Source organism: Carex rostrata, chromosome 9 (assembly GCF_964058835.1).
Source record: "Carex rostrata chromosome 9, lpCarRost1.2, whole genome shotgun sequence".
NCBI classification, from domain to species: Eukaryota; Viridiplantae; Streptophyta; class Magnoliopsida; order Poales; family Cyperaceae; genus Carex; species Carex rostrata.
The window spans coordinates 3,777,290-3,797,886 of NC_135926.1; the positions used below are offsets into that span (position 1 = coordinate 3,777,290).

Below are 20,597 nucleotides of genomic sequence, written 5' to 3' on the forward strand. Positions count from 1 at the left end.
TGTCAGTTAGATATCACAAGTCTAAATATAACACTAATGAAGGACTTGACATTTATTCAAAAATTTTCAAGCTCTAACAGCTTGTTGATCTTTTACTCTTTTTCCAGTTTTTATAATATATATATAATATATAATATATACATATCTCCATTCTATTATTATTCACGTTGGGTGTCCGATCCGCTAACGGCTACGATTGAGAGATGAAACTTCTGATTTGATCTCAGCTCTCAAATTACATAATTTGTCTTCTTTTGATTAAATGCATCTCTTTTATGTATAGAAGTCTAAATTTAGTTAAAAACATACCCATCACATATGCTGCCACACGATACGTTACAATTTAAAATGAACAAATTCTGAAATATAGCTATATATTTATTTGTTTCCTTATTCCTTTATTTCCATATATTTTTTCTCTCTTCAATTGAGAAGACTCCACCTTCCATTTTCTTATTTATTGTTTCCTTACTTCTTCGTTTCTATACGAATCACAATGGAAATCATTTTTTTTTTAATTTCCTTATTTTTCTTTTTTTGTTTCTATACATATTGGTGTGGGCAATTTAGAATATATTTCCAATATATAATATATCAATGTGTGTGTGTATTCTAAATTGGAAACAAAGAAGAATATAAATTGGAACATGTGTGTGAATATATATTTTTCTTATAATATGTGTGTGTGTGTGTATATCCTATACATACAAACGATAACACTTTTTATTTATGTTTTTTGATATCATATTATATGTTGATATTGAATTGTTGTATGATATTTGATATTATATTCGAATCGAGCTATTATTTGATATCATATTATATGTTGATATTGAATTGTTGTATGATATTTGATATTAGATTCGAATCGAGCTATTATTTGATATCATTGGTACTTAAAAATAAAGAATCATCACATCATCAAATTGTTATCAGAGATCACGATTAAAGTTAATTAAAAATACATAATCATATAAATTTTCTATTAACATGTGTTTTAATTTTTAGATAATTATTATTTTCATTGATATATTTGTTTCTTATAATATGTCCTCGTTGCAACGCACGGGTATGATACTAGTTTTATTAATCAAAATACGAGAATCAATTTTGCATTATTCATCACATTTTATTCTAAACTATATAATAAAATTACATCTAAACACAAAATTATATATAAAAAAAAAAAGAAATCTATTGACCCTCATTCATTTTTATTAACAGCTCTTGATTGATTTGATATACTTTGCAAATTCCCAATTAGAAGTCTAAAATACATAATTCTGATAATTTTACGTTGCAAAAAACATCAGGCGAATTGGTTTAATCTAAAACCAAAACTAAATAAATTCATATTGAAGTAGAAAAATTCAAGAGAAAACCATATTGATCCATATATCGAAACAAATCTCTCTTATTTGTAAAAGTGAACAAACAAGGTTTTTAGTCTTCATTAGACTGTAAAGTTCAAATTATCGAATGTTGGTTCTTTTGAAACTCTAATTTAGCTGATTAGATCTTAGTACATAAAGTAATATATTTTGGCTAAGTTTCTTAAATAAAACCATATCAAAATAAATATATATAATTTTCAGTTTGATAGTACGAAACTAAGATCAAATTCTAATATAGACTAAAATAAAAAATTAATTGAATACATGAATGGGTACGAGTGCATGAAGACTTATGATAAAAAATAATAATATATATCAAGTATAGTCTTGTTATTTTTTTAAGTAAACAAATTTTTTGTATTTTATAAAATCCGGAGCAGACAAAAAGAAATCATGACATTTCATGAACAATTGAATGCATAATACACATTTAAATGGAGGTAGACCCACATTTGTAATTCTTGCTTTTCTAGATTTATCCAAGACGTTATGAACAGATCGAATTTGAGAAGGTGATTAATATTAAAATTACTAATAAACAGCTTAGATGATGAGAATCCAAGTACTAGATGCTCACTTGCTTACAGTCACTGTCAAACAGGCCCCGCCATTCCTGGCAACAAGTTGCTGATTTCCGGACCCCTGTTACAGATTTCACAATCCACAAACACAGGCGCCGCTTATTCCAACTTTCAATTCAAGCGCACCTAAGCCGGAAATGTGGGATTTTTTTCAGAAACCATAATTAAAAAAATAATTTTTAGGGAACCAATAAGATTACCTTTTTTTTTTTCAAAAACCATAAGAACCGTGGGAACCTCACGGTCTGGCCATTTTTTTTTTTCCAGACCGTGTGCTTCTCACGGTCTTGCGAAATTTTTTTTTTTTTTTGATTTGTCCACACCTGCACGAAAATTGCCACAGAAGATCCGAAATGAAATTCAAGACCGTGTGCATCCAACGGTCTGAAGAATTCCAATCTCAAGACCGTGTGCATCCCACGGTCCGGCCCTCAATTCTAAAGACCGTGCGCTTCCCACGGTCTGGGTTTGGTTTTAAACCCACAGCGAGACAGAGGCTTTCTTCCCCCACGCCCCCTTCTCCATTTTTTTTCTTCCTCTTCTTTCTTCCTCTCTTCCATCAGATATTTTTTTTTTGTACCCTCATAATTAGAGTAATTTTTATTTTAATTACATAAGTTGATATATTTTTGAGAGAGGAACAAAAAGAGCTTCAGATCTACAAATTTCGTTAGGTATGTATTTGATTCTTTTATTTTTGATAAATAATATGCAATTATGAATAAATGAGTAGAATAAATTGTTTATGTAGTATAAATGGTTTATGTATAATTTTAGTGTAGATGAATGTAGTAATTGTATGGTGATATGTCTATTTGCATATTTTATGTGCATGTAATTTTTTTTAGTTTAGATGCATGATGCATGTAGTTTTTTTTAGTGTAGATTAGTGTAGTAATTTTTGGATTATTTATTTGTGGTTTATGTAGTAATTTATTTGCATGTAGGTTTTTTTAGTATGCATGTAGTAATTGTTGGGTGATTTATTTATTTGCATGTTTTATGTGCATGTAATTTTTTTTAGTTTAGATGCATGATGCATGTAGTTTTTTTTAGTGTAGATGAATGTAGTAATTTTTGGATTATTTATTTGTGGTTTATGTAGTAATTTATTTGCATGTAGGTTTTTTTAGTATGCATGTAGTAATTGTTGGGTTATTTATTTATTTGCATGTTTTATGTGCATGTAATTTTTTTTAGTTTAGATGCATGATGCATGTAGTTTTTTTTAGTGTAGATGAATGTAGTAATTTTTGGATTATTTATTTGTGGTTTATGTAGTAATTTATTTGCATGTAGGTTTTTTTAGTATGCATGTAGTAATTGTTGAGTTATTTATTTATTTGCATGTTTTATGTGCATGTTATTTTTTTTTAGTTTAGATGCATGATGCATGTAGTTTTTTTTAGTGTAGATGAATGTAGTAATTTTTGGATTATTTATTTGTGGTTTATGTAGTAATTTATTTGCATGTAGGTTTTTTTAGTATGCATGTAGTAATTGTTGGGTTATTTATTTATTTGCATGTTTTATGTGCAAGTAATTTTTTTTAGTTTAGATGCATGATGCATGTAGTTTTTTTTAGTGTAGATGAATGTAGTAATTTTTGGATTATTTATTTGTGGTTTATGTAGTAATTTATTTGCATGTAGGTTTTTTTAGTATGCATGTAGTAATTGTTGAGTTATTTATTTATTTGCATGTTTTATGTGCATGTAATTTTTTTTAGTTTAGATGCATGATGCATGTAGTTTTTTTTAGTGTAGATGAATGTAGTAATTTTTGGATACATGCATGATTTATTTGCATGTAGTATAAATAAATTGTTTATGTAGTATAAATAATGTAAAGTAATAGAATGAATGTGAATATTTGATTGGGTTTGCATGTTATGCATGTCAATATTGAATGTTAATTTTTTTTGTATGTATTTATTTATATTGCAGTGAAAAATGCAAGGAAGTGAAGAATCTTTATTGCAGTTGCCTCATGCACAACATCAATCACATTCGGCATCTGTAAAGGTGTTTGTTCAATATTGGTTTGGATTTAAATTTACTTATTAAATTCTTGAATTGAAATTTAATTTTTGGTTAACCTTTTTTTGCATTAAAATTATTGTTCCAGCCTGATCATGCACTGCGTCCTGGAGCTTTGCAAATGCACATTGACTACCATGAAACTATGAAAGAAGGTTTAAAGAATTTGGGGTTGTATCAGATGGTCGAAGTCCACCACTGCCAAGTTGATAGAGAGTTGATCACTGCTCTCGTGGAGAGGTGGAGGCCCGAGACAAATAGTTTTCATCTTCCGGTAGGGGAGTGCACGGTGACATTGGAAGATGTCAGCTGTTTGTGGGGCTTATCTGTCACCGGTACAATATTTTTTGCTGCTAATTTAAAATTTTGTTATTAAATGAAATTTTGTACTAGTATAATTTTATTTAACATCTATGTTTACAGGGAAGACTATCTCTGGATGTACTGACGATAATTGGTCACAATTGATCCTAGATTGCCTAGGACAGGAAGTGTATGATGGTTACGAATGGGATGATAATGATTTTTATCATAAAAAGGTGGAGAATAAGGGTGAACCCAATGAGAAAGTAACAATTTTACAAAACTATGTGCGTCTTGCATGGTTGAGAAAAAAATTTGCAAATACGGATTTGGATGAAGTGGAGGACCAGGATGTTATCGATCAGCACACACGAGCATATGCTATGGAGTTGTTCGGGACTATAATGTTTCCCGATTCGAATTCAAGCTCCGTTCGATTAATGTATTTACAATTTCTGGAGGATTTGGGACCTCGAGGTCAGAATTATTACAACTGGGGAGGTGCTGTACTAGCATGCCTATATCGGGAGTTGTCACGGGCATGCAGATATAAAGCAAGTTCAATTAATGGTCCATTACTACTGCTGCAGATGTGGTCTTGGACCCGATTTCCTATAGGCCGGCCCAGACCACACGATTTACCATCTGACAACGAACCAGTGGATGAGAGACGGGCTTATGGAGCAAAATGGACTATTCCGCATCGATGGAAGAGTAACTCTAAGAAAGGTACATTTGAATAATAAATATTATGTTTTTCCATATAAGTATGTGTTGAATGTACACTTATAATTGTCATGTGTTTCCAACTTAGGCACATCGCATTATCGGGATCAGTTTATTTTATTGTACCACACCAATTATCTTTTAAATAGCTTATTTTATTTTATTGTACCACACCAATTATCTTTTAAATATTTCATTTTCTTGTAGAGGTTCCGCCAGTTGAAACAGACCGCAAAAGGAATTAGCATGGTAAAGACGCCTGGACAGAAGGCCTTTGGACTTATGATGCTTGAAAATTGTCGCGATGTCCTATCCGATCTCGGGCAGGTGGCACTGTTCAGAGCCATGCTCGAGCAGGCAGAACTTCCAGTTGATATAAGAAATATCGATATCAGCACTGATTTTCCGGACCAATTTCCGATGGAACCACGGGTCGAAGTTCCTCAGACCAGCATGTATGGTGATATGTCTGACATTTTCCAGTCGATGAGGTCCATTAGGATAGAAGGGCATACCCTAGGAGAGAGTGGTGGCCTAGGAGATGGTGGTGCCGGTCCATCAATGGCAAATCCTCCTCGACGGAAAAAAAAACCACCCAACAGATATAGCGACTCGAAATTCAGACATGCTAGGGACAGAGAACATGGAAATGAAGACGAAGACTTAGTATAGTCGTTTAGCTTGTTTAGTGTATGTTTTGTTATTTATCTTGTTTAGTTTATTTAGTTTATGTTTAACTTATTTATTTTATTTAGCTTAGTTATGCTTAGTGTAACACTTGAAAACTTCGAAGTCCCAGCTTTTGACCAGATTAAAAGTTCGATTTAGAGCAAACGGCTACATGGATTTTGACATACTTTATACCAAATTAAAGGTATGGAAGTCTAGTTTCCAGAAAACATAAGTTATCTATACAAAAATATTACAGATAAGTACAGTTTTAATGATTAATGGGCAAAGGTCAGAACAGCTACAGATTTTTTCACTTCGAAGTCCCAGCTTTTGACCAGATTAAAAGTTCGATTTAGAGCAAACGGCTACATGGATTTTGATATACTTTATACCAAATTAAAGGTATGGAAGTCTAGTTTCCAGAAAACATAAGTTCTCTATACAAAAATATTACAGATAAGTACAGTTTTAATGATTAATGGGCAAAGGTCAGAACAGCTACAGATTTTTTCACTTTTTACCACGTCTAAATATTCTACTCCAACGGCTACCAGATGGACGGCTACCGGATGCCTCTGCTTGGCTACCAGATGGACGGCTACCGGATACGCTTCTTCGTGAACCATGTGTAGCAGTTGCCTCTGCATACATAGGGGATGCCTCTGGACGTGGACCAGATACGCTTTTTCGTCTTCCACCAGTTGCTCCTAAGAAATAATAACAGAAAATTGTTTACATGTTTTCCAAATAATTAAAATATTCACTTATTCACTATGTAAATTCCAACCTGAAGTTCTTGTTCTATTTGATCCCCCTGGACGATGTACTGAACTACGAGACCTAATTCGAGCTTCCATATCATCCATACAATTTGGAATTCTCTTGTGCTTCCTCCTACCCTTATTAATTTTGTTTGGGTCTAGCCTGATTGTGGGTGCTCCAGCTTCAAATGGCCAATTGTGGGCGTTACCAAAGCCGGAAAAATTACCTCTCCATGTGTTGACATATTTTTCAACGCTATAATAGTGGCTTACATAATTCGTCGACTTTAGACGTAACTTGCAACACACCGCTAGGACATGGTCGCAAGGAATGCCAGTAAATTGCGGTTTTTGACACTGACAAACAGGCATCCCCCCCTCTCCAAATGAAAATCTAACTTCATACTTCATATCCCCCTTCACTCCCTACAATCAATAAATTAAAATAATTACATGTTACCATTTATAAATTTAAACTGATAATTTAAGTAAATAGCTGACATACCGTTCTGACGACTCCATTATGAACTACGACCTCAAAAACGTTGGGCCCCATTGGTATCACTTCATGCTTTAATCCTTTTGAAGTTCGATATTGTAAAACTGATAAAATGTTGTCTGAAAATCTCATTCCTCTTTGAACCCACTGTTGAGCGACCGTACCTCTTTTCACATACCAATCCACAACTTTGTAAAATGTGCGCTCAACTATTGCTGTTACAGGCAGCTGGCGAGCCACTCGAAATACGTTGTTCAAGGATTCTGATCCGTTTGTAGTCATTATACCCCACCTATTCAGGCCTCCGTCATGACATTGTGCCCACTTATGGAGTTGCAAAGGCTCTTCTTCGAGATTTTGCAACCGTTTGCCACACCACATGACATACTGATGAGTAGTAATACTCCTGCCTTTTATCAAATCCATACCCTCATAAAACCTCCAAGGTTTCATCTTACACACAAATTTCTTGAATATTTTTTTGATAATTTGGTCCTTGCACAACTTGTAAACATTTGACGCAATATGTTGAGAACATAATCGATGAACTGCTTCACCCCTTTCCTCACACCACCCTAAATCAGGTCTATCAAACACTGAACGGATTGCAGCATGCTGGTCTGATATAACGCATATCCGACCAGGACCGACAACATTTTCACGTACAAATTGCATAAACCAACCCCAATTGGATGAACTCTCCTCATCCGCAATTCCGAACGCAATTGGTAATAATTGTTGTTCTGCATCATAAGCGCATGCCATGAATAATTTCCCTTTATACCTGCCGGATAGGTGTCCAGCATCTACACTTATAACTGGTCGGAGATATGGCCAGGATTCAATGCATGGACCGAAAGCCCATGCCACACGGGTGAAAATACGGATGCCCATTTTTGTAGATGGTTCGTGCTCAATTACGTATTTTGTTCCTGGGGTAGACATCTGGATTGCACCGAGCAAGGAAGGTAGCAGTTCGTAGGCTTTTTCCCAAGAACCAAATAAATCAGCAATAGCCAACTCCCTCCCTCTCCAAATCTTGTTGTATGAAGGCTCGACCATTTTGTATATATTTCTAACTGCAAATCGACATGCTTTAATTGACATCTCCAGGTCCTCCTTTAGACCAGGTCTGATTACATCTGCAATCATCCTGGCAGTCAGCTGACGACTGTCTACTTTACAAGCAATACTGTAACAATTGTGCTCGTCTGGGTTTGTTGCAATTGTCCAATTTCCCGTCTCAGTGGTTTTTGCGTACACCCTCCATGGACACCCCTCTGCTCTACATACAACTACATAACCAGTACGATTGGTATATTGTTGTTGTAATTCTAAGTTATTATTTAGGGCAAATGCACCCAACTGGGATTTAAGATCGGCTTTGGAGTCAAACATCTGTCCCACTGAAAATTGACCGTCAATTCTGGGTGGATAACCAAAAAATGCTTCATCCTTATATGGCATCGGCACATCGTCATTAAATGCCGGAAAAGGATGCTGCAATCCTCGATTAATAAAGGGAATAGAATTTACCCACTCCTTCATTACATCTTGCATTCTAATTTGATCCTCCATTTCAGCCATATCATCTTCCCCGACAGCTGAGCCACCAAGGTCAGAGTTTGTGTCTGAGCTAGAGTTTGTGTCTGAGCTAGTATTATTATTCATCTCGTTAAAACGAGTTACCAAATCATCCAATATCGGTATTTCGGGTGGGTCATCATAATATATGGGTGAATCAGACACCGTTGTGTCTCTACTACTTCCAGGTACACTACCCGGATATGGGTCATAATTGGTATGACTATCAACTGGTACTGACTCAACCACTAAATCAAGAAGTTTAAAATTCAGTACCGGAAGGGCATATTCAAGCATCATGTGCCATATCGTTTCCTCGTCTACGCTAAATAACTGGTATTTTTCTGCTGAGCCAGGTGGTGCCGTGTTCAAACGAGCCTTGATTGTCAGATCGAACTGACTAGGGAGCAAATGAATGCTAACATATATATGTTTTCTTAGCTCATGAAGACTGGTTGAATTAGTAACAGGAAATGTGCAGGTCGGTGCGTCTGAAATTTCGCGTCCATAATAAACATTTATTATCACTTGAGACATTATTTGAACAAAAAAAATTCATAATCAATAATCGATATCATTTTCAATTTTACAACCTAAAATATGATCGTCATTGAAAAAATAAACTTACTACAATTACTTATACTACAAAAAGAAAAAATTATACATAAACCATTTATTTATACTACAATTACTACATAAATCATAAATAAATAATCCAAAAATTACTACATTCATCTACACTAAAAAAAACTACATGCATATACACTAAAAAAAACTACATGCACATAAACCATGCATCTACATAAAACATGCAAATAAATAAATCATCCAACAATTACTACAATTACACTAAAGAAACCTACATAACCAATTTATTCTACTCATTTATTCATAATTGCATATTATTTATCAAAAATAAAAGAATCAAATACATACCTAACGAAATTTGTAGATCTGAAGCTCTTTTTGTTCCTCTTTCAAAAATATATAAACTTATGTAATTAAAAAAAATAAACACACTAATTATGAGAGTACAAAAAAAAATTAAACTGAAGGAAGGAAGGAAGAAAGAAAAAAAAGAGAAGATGAAAAAAGTGGGGAAGATATGCACTGACTCGACAAGGAAGAAGTAGGAGGTAATCGTGCCAAGGAAACAAATAGGGACCGGACCGTGGGGTTCCCACGGTCTTGAGATATATTCATCAAGACCGGACCGTTCCCACGGTCTTGATTTCAATTTAGGTGGACCGTGGGAATCACACGGTCTGGAAATAAAAAAAAAAAAAATTGCGGATCTTCTGTGACAATTTTCGTGCAGGTGTGAAGAAATCAAAAAAAAAAAAAAAAAAAAACCAAATTTCCAAGACCGTGAGAAGCACACGGTCTGGAAAAAAAAAAATGCCAGACCGTGAGGTTCCCACGGTTCTTATGGTTTTTGAAAAAAAAAAAGTAATCTTATTGGTTCCCTAAAAATTATTTTTTTAATTATGGTTTCTGAAAAAAATCCGGAAATGTGGGAGCGGAAAGCAATTCGACGGACATTGAATCAAAATGGGTTGGATGATCGGTCGGAATTCGCATCCTCTAAGATATCTCATAGATGACTTTTTTGGAAAATCTCAACAGTTCAACTATGTTATGCATGAATCTCAAATCTCAAATAATACTTGCCCCCTGTGCTATCGACCGAATAGAAACCAGACGCGTCAGTCACGCAAAATATGAGATATCTCAGAGGATACGCACTCGTTCGGTCGGAGGTATCTAATTCGTATCATAATTCGTGCAAATTTCACAAATTTTGATGCAGATCAAACTGATATAATAATGGACCGAATTTGGTTTATTGTCCATCTTTGATTTCACAAGTGTAGGAGTGGGGAGTGATCCAATAACTGGTAGACCGAATTTGATACCAGTGTTGAAAAAAACGGTATGCGCTCGTTGAATGGACATGGTACCACCAAGCGATTAATCAGAAATAATCGGTTATAATCGAAAAAAATCAGCCGATTATTCGAGAAATTCCTTAATGGTTTGGTCACCGCCACGACTAATCCAACGATTAATCGGCATAAACGGACGTTTTTTACATCACTGTTTGATACAATTCACTGTTAGAGCAGTGTGATGTGCATCAAAATTCGTGTGAATTTAATTTGCACAAATTTTAAAATTATTACCACTAATCTTAATGAGAATCGTGAGGTTCTGATCTGATATCAGAATAAATTTGGTATGATGCCGTGGGACAACCTCCGATTTCACAAATGTTGGAGTTGGGAACTATCCAATCTAACCAGGGCCATCTAATCTGCATCATGATTTAATTATTTATCTAATTTTTTATTTAATTATTTTTTTAAATGCAAATGACAAATATACCCTCTTATTCGTTCCTTCTTATTATTTTTTTCCAGTGATTTTGTTATCATTTGTGTCAATGCATAACTATTGCGACCATTGATTTTCTTTTTTCTTTTAACAATTTTCATATTGAATCCCCAAATTCGAAAAGATAATGCGGATCGAATGGATGATGCCCCTTTGCCGTTGGGTAGATGTGTTAATTGGGTTTGTCGGATTCAGATCAAATGACTTAGAGGTATATATATATATATTTTTTTTATAAAAGTGGGTAGACTCACCTGTTTCATATAGAAACAGTAATCAGAGTTCATACAAAATACAATGGAATAGAATACTATTGTGCAAAAGCCAAAATATCACCTACTTAGTCCTAACAACACTCATCAAGCAACATATCACAGACAAAAGAGTACTTTAAAATTCTAGTAGTAACTAAGATAGGATAGAGTCTGTTGATGTGGAGGAGCAATCCATATAAGATTCATTAGATGAGGGTGTTGCACGTTCTGGATTGGAAGGCTCAGATTCCATTATGGCAACTAGGTAATCTGACATATCCAGATCCTCGTACCCATGTTCTGCGCCCTCTGTTTCTTCTGAAATGTGCTCCCCTTGGGTATCTGAAACCGGCAAAATTGTCAGACTGCCTCCCTGATTCAAATTGTAAACATCCATAGTCATAATTAAGCTTAATTTGAAGTAAGTCTCATCATTTCGTAATTTGCACCAGTAAGAAGCTAAGGATATTATGTTGGAGCCTATACTGGTAAGAGTTGGGATTGGTGAATTTTCAAAACAGACATTGTTTCGTGCTAACCAAATAGACCATAGAGTGACAGCTCTTACTAATTCAACTAGTAATTTATCTTTAAGGGGTATACAACAATCGATTAACCAGAGATCTTCTATTGTTTCGCAATTAAAAAAGAACCCGTTATGATTGGCTAGCCATGACCAAATAGATTTGGTGTATGAACAAGTAATAAATAGATGATTAGTAGATTCATCTTCATCTCCACAGAGTGGACAAGCTATATCACATTGCCAACCTCTAATTGCTAAATTTGTTTTGGTAAGTACCCTATCTTGTTTTAATAACCATAAAAAGACTTTGATTTTGAGTGGAATGTGCTTTCCAAATGGTTATGAAATAAGTGGAATATGTGCTTTTCAGATGTGGTTTTTTTTTTTCTTTCAAGATTTAGTCTTACTGGTATGGTCTTACCAGTGACATATCTACCATTTTCTCTTTTCTTTTTTTTAGTTTTAATTTACTTTTTAAGCTTAGATGTCCTGAGCTGCAATTGTTTTTATTTTGAAGTTACAAAACTCTTGTAACCGTCTTTTTAATCAATGAAATAAGGGCATGACCCTTGTTTTTCCTCAAAAAGTGTTTTTGATTCTACCAAATTCTAGCCATTTGTATAAAGAATGAAATGTAAAGAGGCCATGTGTAGTCCATCTTCAACTAATTAAATCAGGTCCTATATTAAATGTAAGGGTTATGGATTGTCTCAGACTGTTCCATTCAGATAAAGTAATACCAGTAAGTTACCTATTAAAGGAAAGTGTCAAAGAAGTGTTTGAGGGGAATGCTTCAGCTACTGTTATTGTTTGATTTGATGCTATTTGAAATAAATTAGGGTACATACAGTATAAGCTACATTCCCCCTGTCCAGTGGTCTAACCAAAAGGCTGCATCTGTACCACTATTGATTATTCTCTTAATTCCTAAATCATATATAACCATTAAAATTTGGAAATTAGATTTAACAAAGCTATTTGTCAGAAACTCGAATTGGGGGATTTAGCAAACTAACAAGGATGTCGTATATATTGAAAGTGAATTTGTAAAGTATACATCTGTTGTATGAAATCCTTTGGGCTGAGCTTTCATTTATCGCCCTCTGGTTTGTATATCTAGGCAGCACAAGACGATGGAATATGCGTTCTGCTAATTAACTCGGGCAATACAATCACTGTGCTAAATGATGATGCTAATTAAGCTTGTCCGAAAGGCATTTGTACATCAAGTGAAGTTGCCGATGGCAAATGAAAGCAACACAATACTGTTGGTTGCCGTTCATTAACTTCATTATCATATTTTGGTACCCTCTATTCTTTGATTTTGGTTGTAGTAACAATTTTAACAATTAACTAACTAAGAACGTTGGAGAGAGAATAAAGCTTGGGTTGCCTTGAATTAGTTTGAGAGCAAGGCAAACAGTGGAAGGTGGCTTGAGCAAAGAGAAGAATTGAAGACAAGGCTGCTGACTCTATTTATTTCATCTTTTTGCTTGCCCATCGCTTTAATTTGCAAGCAATTTTTGTTATTATTATTTTTGAGTTTAGGTTTAGTCATCAACCTATAATTTGCATGTCACTGAGAGGAGCGATGTTGGAATTTCTGAGGCAATTCCAATCTCAAGGTATAGTTTGGCTTTTTAGAGCCGGTCTATCAAACTTGATCCAATTAGTATTCTTATTTTTGAAGAGAGCTTCAGCAAAAGAGAAGAAGGACAAGATGACCATGTCTCAGAGAAGTAGATAAGGATAAAATGATCAACTTAATATTTAATAAGAGATAAATAATATATTTATCAAGAAATGGGGAAAAAAATGATGTTTAGTTTGAATGGGTAAATAGGATATTACGATGTTTTGATGGGTAAATTGGTAATTTTTAAATTTTTATGGGTACACCAGCAATTTTCCCATCTTTAAATTATCTGCACAAATCATGATGAGGATTGGGCGGCTTTCATCTACATCGCAGAAAATTTGGTTGAAATGTAAAGGACGGATCAATAAATGCTCATGAGCATCGGAATCGCTTCTAAAGAGAATTCGTATCCTGAGGTATCTCATATTTTGCGTGACTTTCTGGAGAATCTTGATCGTTAAAATACATTCTGCGCGAATCTCAAAGCTCAAATAATACTGCCCCTGAGCTACCCCGAATAGGCAATGGACACGTCGGTTACGCAAAATATGAGATATCTCAGAGGATACGTACTCTTCTACGTAGATTGTTTAACAATTGCTAAATCTACATGGCAATAACTTTTTGGATTGCAGTGTTGTACATCCATTTCTTATTAAGCAAATTTGCTTATAAGAGCATCTCCAACAATGATTGCTTATGGATTATTTATACTGATGTGTCAATTATTTTTGTAATTGCTGGGTTGTATGGCTATTGCTTATTTAGCAATTGTTGAAAAGAATTGCTTAATAAGAAATTTTTTTCTAAAGATGAGTTGACCAAATGTTTAATTTTTATTGGCCAAGTGTTTAATTCTCAATTATTTGGTTGATTGTATCAATGTAGGAGTGAATTACTTAATTTCTAAAATTTTCATAATTATTATTTAGTAATTAATTTTAATTACTATATTGGAGATACTCTAAAGAAATGTATATTACAGCCTGGCAAAATACTCCTCTCCTATTCGTTTTCTAGTTACAGGTGTCGGAAATAAATGATAACTAATTCCTGAGATATAGATAGAGGTGAAAACGGAGCCAGATTATCCGACGGATATCCACTCCATATCCGCATATAATCCGAATCCGAATAGTTCGGATTCAGATAATTTCCAAATACGGATTCTGATAATTTTTGGATATCCATAAAAAATTCGGATACAAATTCAGATACAAAATCCTAAACGGAACGAATATCCAAACTATCCGAAATCCAATAATTTGGTCAGACTCTAAATTAATTAAAAAGACAAATCCAAATTAATTCGGATCCGAATAAATATACATTATTTAAAATATGAATCGGATGCTCAGTAGTTACCGAAATCTAATCCCCATCACTCATCCGGAATAAGCCAGTCGAGTAGATTTCAACGTTGTTTCCATCTTGTTATATAAGCTCTAGAGCGCTCTGTATTTTTTGTTTTAGAATGTTGGGACTAAGGGTGTATACCAGACTCTCTCTTTTCTTTCACGCGGTATGAATTTTTTAATACTTTTCCTTCACGCGGTTTGAATTTTTAGCTTCTACTTCACGCAGCCTGTATTTGGGCCATTAAAAAGAATTTTGGCCCCCAACATTTATCAACTTTCAAACAGATATTTAAACATGTTTAGATTTTTTTTTTTTGTGGCATATCCAATGGAGTGTTAGACCTGGATTTTGTGTGTCTGTATTAAATAATTGATCAGATTAAAACAAATTAAATATTTAATATTTAATTGAGGGTCTTATATTTAATAATTAATGAAAGAATCCGTATATATTAGTCTGTATAAAAATATGTATATGCAGTCGTATACTGTATAGTTATCATTAATATTTATATTTAATTTTTTAATTAATATTTGTATTTTAGAAGTTCATATATCTTAATTATCCGATCATTATTCGTTTTATATCCGTATTCGAATCCGTATCCGTGGACTATCCGTTCCGTATCCGTATCTGTATCCGTTTAAGGCGGATTTGGTTTTGAATTTTGATATCCGTTTACTATCCGTATCCGCTTATTATCCGACAGATGCGGATATGCTATCAGCATTATCCGCTCCGTTTTCACCCCTAGATATAGAGCGTCGGAAATCAAATTTGAATTAATTTTTCTTTAGCCTATTCAGCATTATTTTTTATTGCAGCGATGCAGATGCTCTGCCCATCTTTCACGCCTCCAACTCTTTCAGAATCTTTCGAATAGACTTCTTCTTTCTTTCTTTTTTTCTTTTTTTTTTCTATAGACCGATCACGGGCACTGGGTCTATTAAACCATCTTGGTCTTGTGGAGCCCACTTTCAGTGAATAGTGGTTTTTTTTTATCAGAACTGGACCAAACCTGATCCGACCGTTACCGCTGTTTTCAAAATCAATCTTTCCAATTGCTTCGTAGGTATTAATTACCTCATATCAAACCTCAATTCTAATCCAAGAAAATTCACAAAAATCTACGAATGAGACAATGGAAATGCAAGGTGGATTAGAGGAAGAAGTGCTTCAGCAGATTAGATCAAGAGCAACCGCTCTCCTTCTAAAAGAAGATTGGGTCCAGTATACAAATCTCTACACGCATCTCATCTCTCTTTGCAACAGAGATGATTCGTCAAGCAATCAGAAAATTCTTGTATCGGCATTGTCCAACCGAGCAGATGGGTGGTCCCGACTCCACAAGCCAGCTGCGGCTCTTAAAGACTGTGACTTGGCGCTCTCCATAGACCCTGGCCATATAAAAACCCTGATTTCTAAAGGAAAGATCTTACTCGAGCGCGGCCAGTACGCACCAGCCTTAGAATGCTTTCGAAAAGTCAAATCTTTGAGCAATGGTGGTAGCAATGAGATGGTTCAAGGGCTATTAAAGAAGTGTCAGAATCTTGAGGCGATTTCACGAACTGGGTTCGTTGATTTATCAGAGTGGGTGTTAAGTGGGTTTGTGGGTAAAGTTCCGGAGCTGGCGGAGTTCTTGGGTCCACTTGAGGTAAGAAAATCGGGTCTTTCTGGTAGGGGTTTATTCCTGACCAGGAATGTTGATGTAGGTTCGATTTTGATCATTACTAACGCGGTTGCAACTGGTAGGGGCATTTTGTCTAATAAATCTGACGAACGGGGTCAAATGGTAATGTGGAAGAATTTTGTTGATAAAATATTAGGTATTGTTGAAAATTGTGAAAAGACTCTAGATTTGATACATAAATTGTCAAATGGGGATTCTGATACTGAGTTGGAAGTACCTAATATGGGTGTAGTTAAACCAGACTTGGGTCTATTTACATCAGATAAGGCGACAAATGAGGTGGATGTCGGTCATGTACTCAAGGTGCTTGATGTAAATAGTCTGACAGAAGAGTCGGTCTCAGCCAAGGTCTTGGGGCTGAATTCAGGTTGTCGAGCTGTCGGTTTATGGATTTTACCATCATTTGTTAACCATTCTTGCAATCCAAATGCTAGACGAATACACGTGGGTGACTGGTTAATTTTGCATGCATCAAGAGATATTAAGGCAGGAGAGGAGGTCACTTCTGCATATTTTGACGTGTTGAGGCCGTTACCAGACAGGCAAGAATCAGTGAAAACATGGGGATTTGACTGCAAATGTGACAGGTGTAGGATTGAAGACAAAGTTTGTGGTCTATTTAAGGAATTGAGAGAAATTGAGGATGGTTTTGTAAAAGGGTCTGATTTGGGGGGTCTAGTTGTAAAATTGGAGGAGGCAATGAGACAGTGCCCGGTAAAGGAAAGAGAAAAAGGGTATATTCGCGCATCCTTCTGGGATGTGTATAGTTCTGTTTTTGGGTCAGAGAGATTGTCAAGAAAGTGGGGGAGGAAAATACCAGAGTTGGTACAAGTGGCCCAAAGCATTTTTGAGACAGTGGGTGCTGATGAGAGGATTCTGAAATTGGTAACGAGTAGGTTGAAAAATGGAGGCAATGGTAATTTAAACGAAATGGAGAGGGTAATGAGACTGGCAAGGGGAACCTATGGAAAAGTCATGAGAAAACCAGCAGTTAAGGCTTTGATTGAGGCCAAATTGGTTGTTTGAAATTAGGTGTTAGTTTCTTGTTTTTCTTTCATTTTCTTTTTCTGTTCTTTGATTGCTTAGTTAAGAGGTAGAATTGAGTTAGGTTTGATTGTCTTGACATAGTTAAGGATGCTTGACCAGTGTCAATGGACTGCAAAATTTTCTGGAATAAAATGATAATTGGAATTATGGGGAATTTCATGTGTCCCTCTCAAAAGTTTCAATACTACATATTTCCTCCTCCAAAATCAATAATTACATATTTATCCTTTAAAAGGGTAAGAACTCACATATTTGTCCAGTATAACTCTACAATATATCAAATATATACAAATATTAATTTGAGTGTACAGATGATGATCAATTCTGGAAACATTAATCTTTGGGTTTAGAAGGATTTCCAAGAGTAAAAGAGAAACTGACGGAACCTGCTGCTGTCCAGAAAACTGCAGCAGGTTGTGTCAATTTCCGAAGCCTCAAAACTAGGGCTCCCTGAGGCGTATGACCATAAAATTTTGTGGGCAACTAGGGAATGAAGTGAAGAAAATTATCATCTATTGCTTTGGCCTAAAATGATAACTAAATTTCTACCAGTAGGGGTTTTTCCCCGACAGGTTCAGTTTCTGAGAAATTCTGGACCACTGGAGAAAAATGTACAAAACAAGGGGTTATATTGCTTATCTTCAATTGAAACTTTGCACAATAACAGTAGACATATAGTATAGGGTTGTATAAGTTTTTTAGGGGGTCATGTGTGGAGAAACATTGAGAAATATGCCATATAAACTGGTGTACCAGTAGCTGCTAATTTGGACAGCAGAGGGTCATTTTGTAAAGTTGTTTAACATCATGAGATCAATCCTTCTGACTGTACAACCAGTCCAAAGGGTCACCGTGATGAAACACTCTCAGGATTCTAGGGAATTAGGGCAAGACATTATCATTGGTTGAGAAACTCAATTTTATTGTCAAATCCTCAAGAAATTTATTTGGTGTGAAGTCATAACAGCTGGAATTATACTTAAGAAAACCCCTGGCAGGTGTGGCCTCTCCTTTGCAAATGATCCTTTTTCTCAAACAGAATTCTTTGAAGTCAAGAAAGAAATTTATGTCCTTTAGGGTTTTTCTATAATTGTTGTTGCCAATTTAAGTAGTCAATCATAGAATTACCTTATAGCTGATACTGGTACACACTACACTAGTACCTTGTACCAGTCATGGCTGGTAATCTGGTTTGTGCCTTTCATCAGTATGCCAACCAGTTGATATCTAAGGTATTGCTCAAGGGAGTAAGAAACTAATTTAATATCCTTAAGTCGATCCACAGTCGATCCACAGTCTGGTTGTTGATTTCTTGCTTGCAGGAAGTTTAATTGCAGAAAGCATTACCCTTTTCTTATAATTCTTACCATTTATGTAAAAACCTGTCGGCTGTCGTACCAGTTGACTCGCAACATTGGGAGCAGATGGACAACGGCAAACAGCTTACTCGCAACCGCAAGTTCTTGACTGTCGTACCAGTTGTCTTGTATGGCTTTACTTTTTTTTCAGTTTTTCACCCCTTTTATTTATTCATTTTCTGTTATTAACATACATCAGTTATCAGGTACTGGTACCAAACTGATTTCAATGGAACAACGAAACCATACATCAGTTATCACTTATCAGGTATTGGTACCAAACCACTGGTACCAGATACCTGTCCAGTACACAAAATCTCTATACCCCCTAGTTTTAAAAATTTGATCAAATGGGGTCATAACTGCGCCTGCCTGCACATTATGGTTTATTTTCCTGAAATGTCAAGGATAGACACGTTAAAGATCGGTTCATTTAGTTAATAACAAACACAACCTGATGTGGGTGCTTATGGAGGAAACTCATCAGATTAATTCTGGTTGTTGATTTTTTTTAAGCAAATATGAACAACTTATAAATGGTAAGGTTTTACTGTAGTTACCAGACTTAGTAGCCCCGTTTCTGTTAATTTATCTTTCCTATAATATTTTTTTTACTGTGCAGGCCTGTGTTCTTTGGTATGATTTTCATTTTTTTTGGGCTTCTGATTTTTTTTAAGTTTTAACAAAATTAACTAAATTAACAAAATGAACAAAATATTTGATGTATTTTTGGATTTTACTCAAGAGGACTAATACTGGCTAATTGACACCTCTTTTATCAGGAAAATATTTGATGTATTTTTGGATTTTACTCAAGAGGACTAATACTGGCTAATTGACACCTCTTTTATCAGGTATCTCATAGCATCAAACACAACAGACTACAATCACCCGATGCTGTTTCTGAACACAATTGCTGTGACTGTGTTAGTTGTTGCAAAAATGCCTAACATGCACAAGGTCCGAATATTTGGAATAAATGCCGGCAACTGAATTAATGAAGTGTCTAATTATTAGGTCGATCTCCGTTTTTGTTTGAATCAAGTAGAGAGAGAGAGAGATGTTTGTGATGGTTCTGTACAGAGCTTTGGCTATTTTGTTACTGGTGACTGTTGCAATTGACAAGTTTGTACAATCTTTAGAGTGAGTCTATGGTACTATGCATATCACGGGTTGGTCCGTAATATGGCTCAATATTCAACTTTTTAAAATCATAACGGTCGATCCAAACCGTTCATCTTGTTCTCCATATTAATATGTGTTTGGAGACCAAATTTTACATTTTTTTGAAATTTTTTTACTATTTTTTTAGATATTTAGAAAATCACTTGATCTGAAAATTCTGGACCATCCAAAAACAGTGATTTTCAATAAATCTAAAAAAATAGTAAACAAATTTCAAAAAATGTAAAATTTGGTCTCCAAACACATATTAATATGGAGAACAAGATGAACGGTTCGGATTGACCGTTAGAATTTTGAAAAGTCGAATATTGAGCCATATTACGGGCCAAATCGTAATATGCATAGTACCATAGACTCACTCCAATCTTTATATATAACCCTTTCATCTTGTAAGTTAAAAAAATAAACATAGGAAAATAAGTAAAAATATGAGCCGGCTCGCGAGCCGAGCCGAGCCGAGCTTTTTCTTTCAAAATCGAGCTGAGTTAGAGCCGAATCATTTTGCTTCTCTCATTGAGCCGAGCCGAGTTTGAACTGAACCTTAATCATTAGCAGCCCTAAACCGGGAGGATACGAGTTTGTTCTT

At 34.9% G+C, this 20,597-nt stretch overlaps 1 protein-coding gene across 1 annotated transcript; it reads left to right on the plus strand.

Annotated features, from left to right (window-relative positions):
• Positions 1-15,746: 15,746 nt before the first annotated feature.
• SDG35 (SET domain protein 35) lies at positions 15,747-17,652 on the plus strand. Its single transcript, XM_078309157.1, has one exon. It carries the CDS (start codon positions 15,873-15,875, stop codon positions 17,445-17,447), a length of 1,575 nt encoding a protein of 524 aa, XP_078165283.1. The 5' UTR covers positions 15,747-15,872; the 3' UTR covers positions 17,448-17,652.
• Positions 17,653-20,597: the final 2,945 nt, after the last annotated feature.

Excerpts from the sequence above, each read along its gene's own strand:
- SDG35 (XM_078309157.1), top strand. The coding sequence starts at position 15,873 with ATGGAAATGCAAGGTGGATTAGAGGAAGAAGTGCTTCAGCAGATTAGA.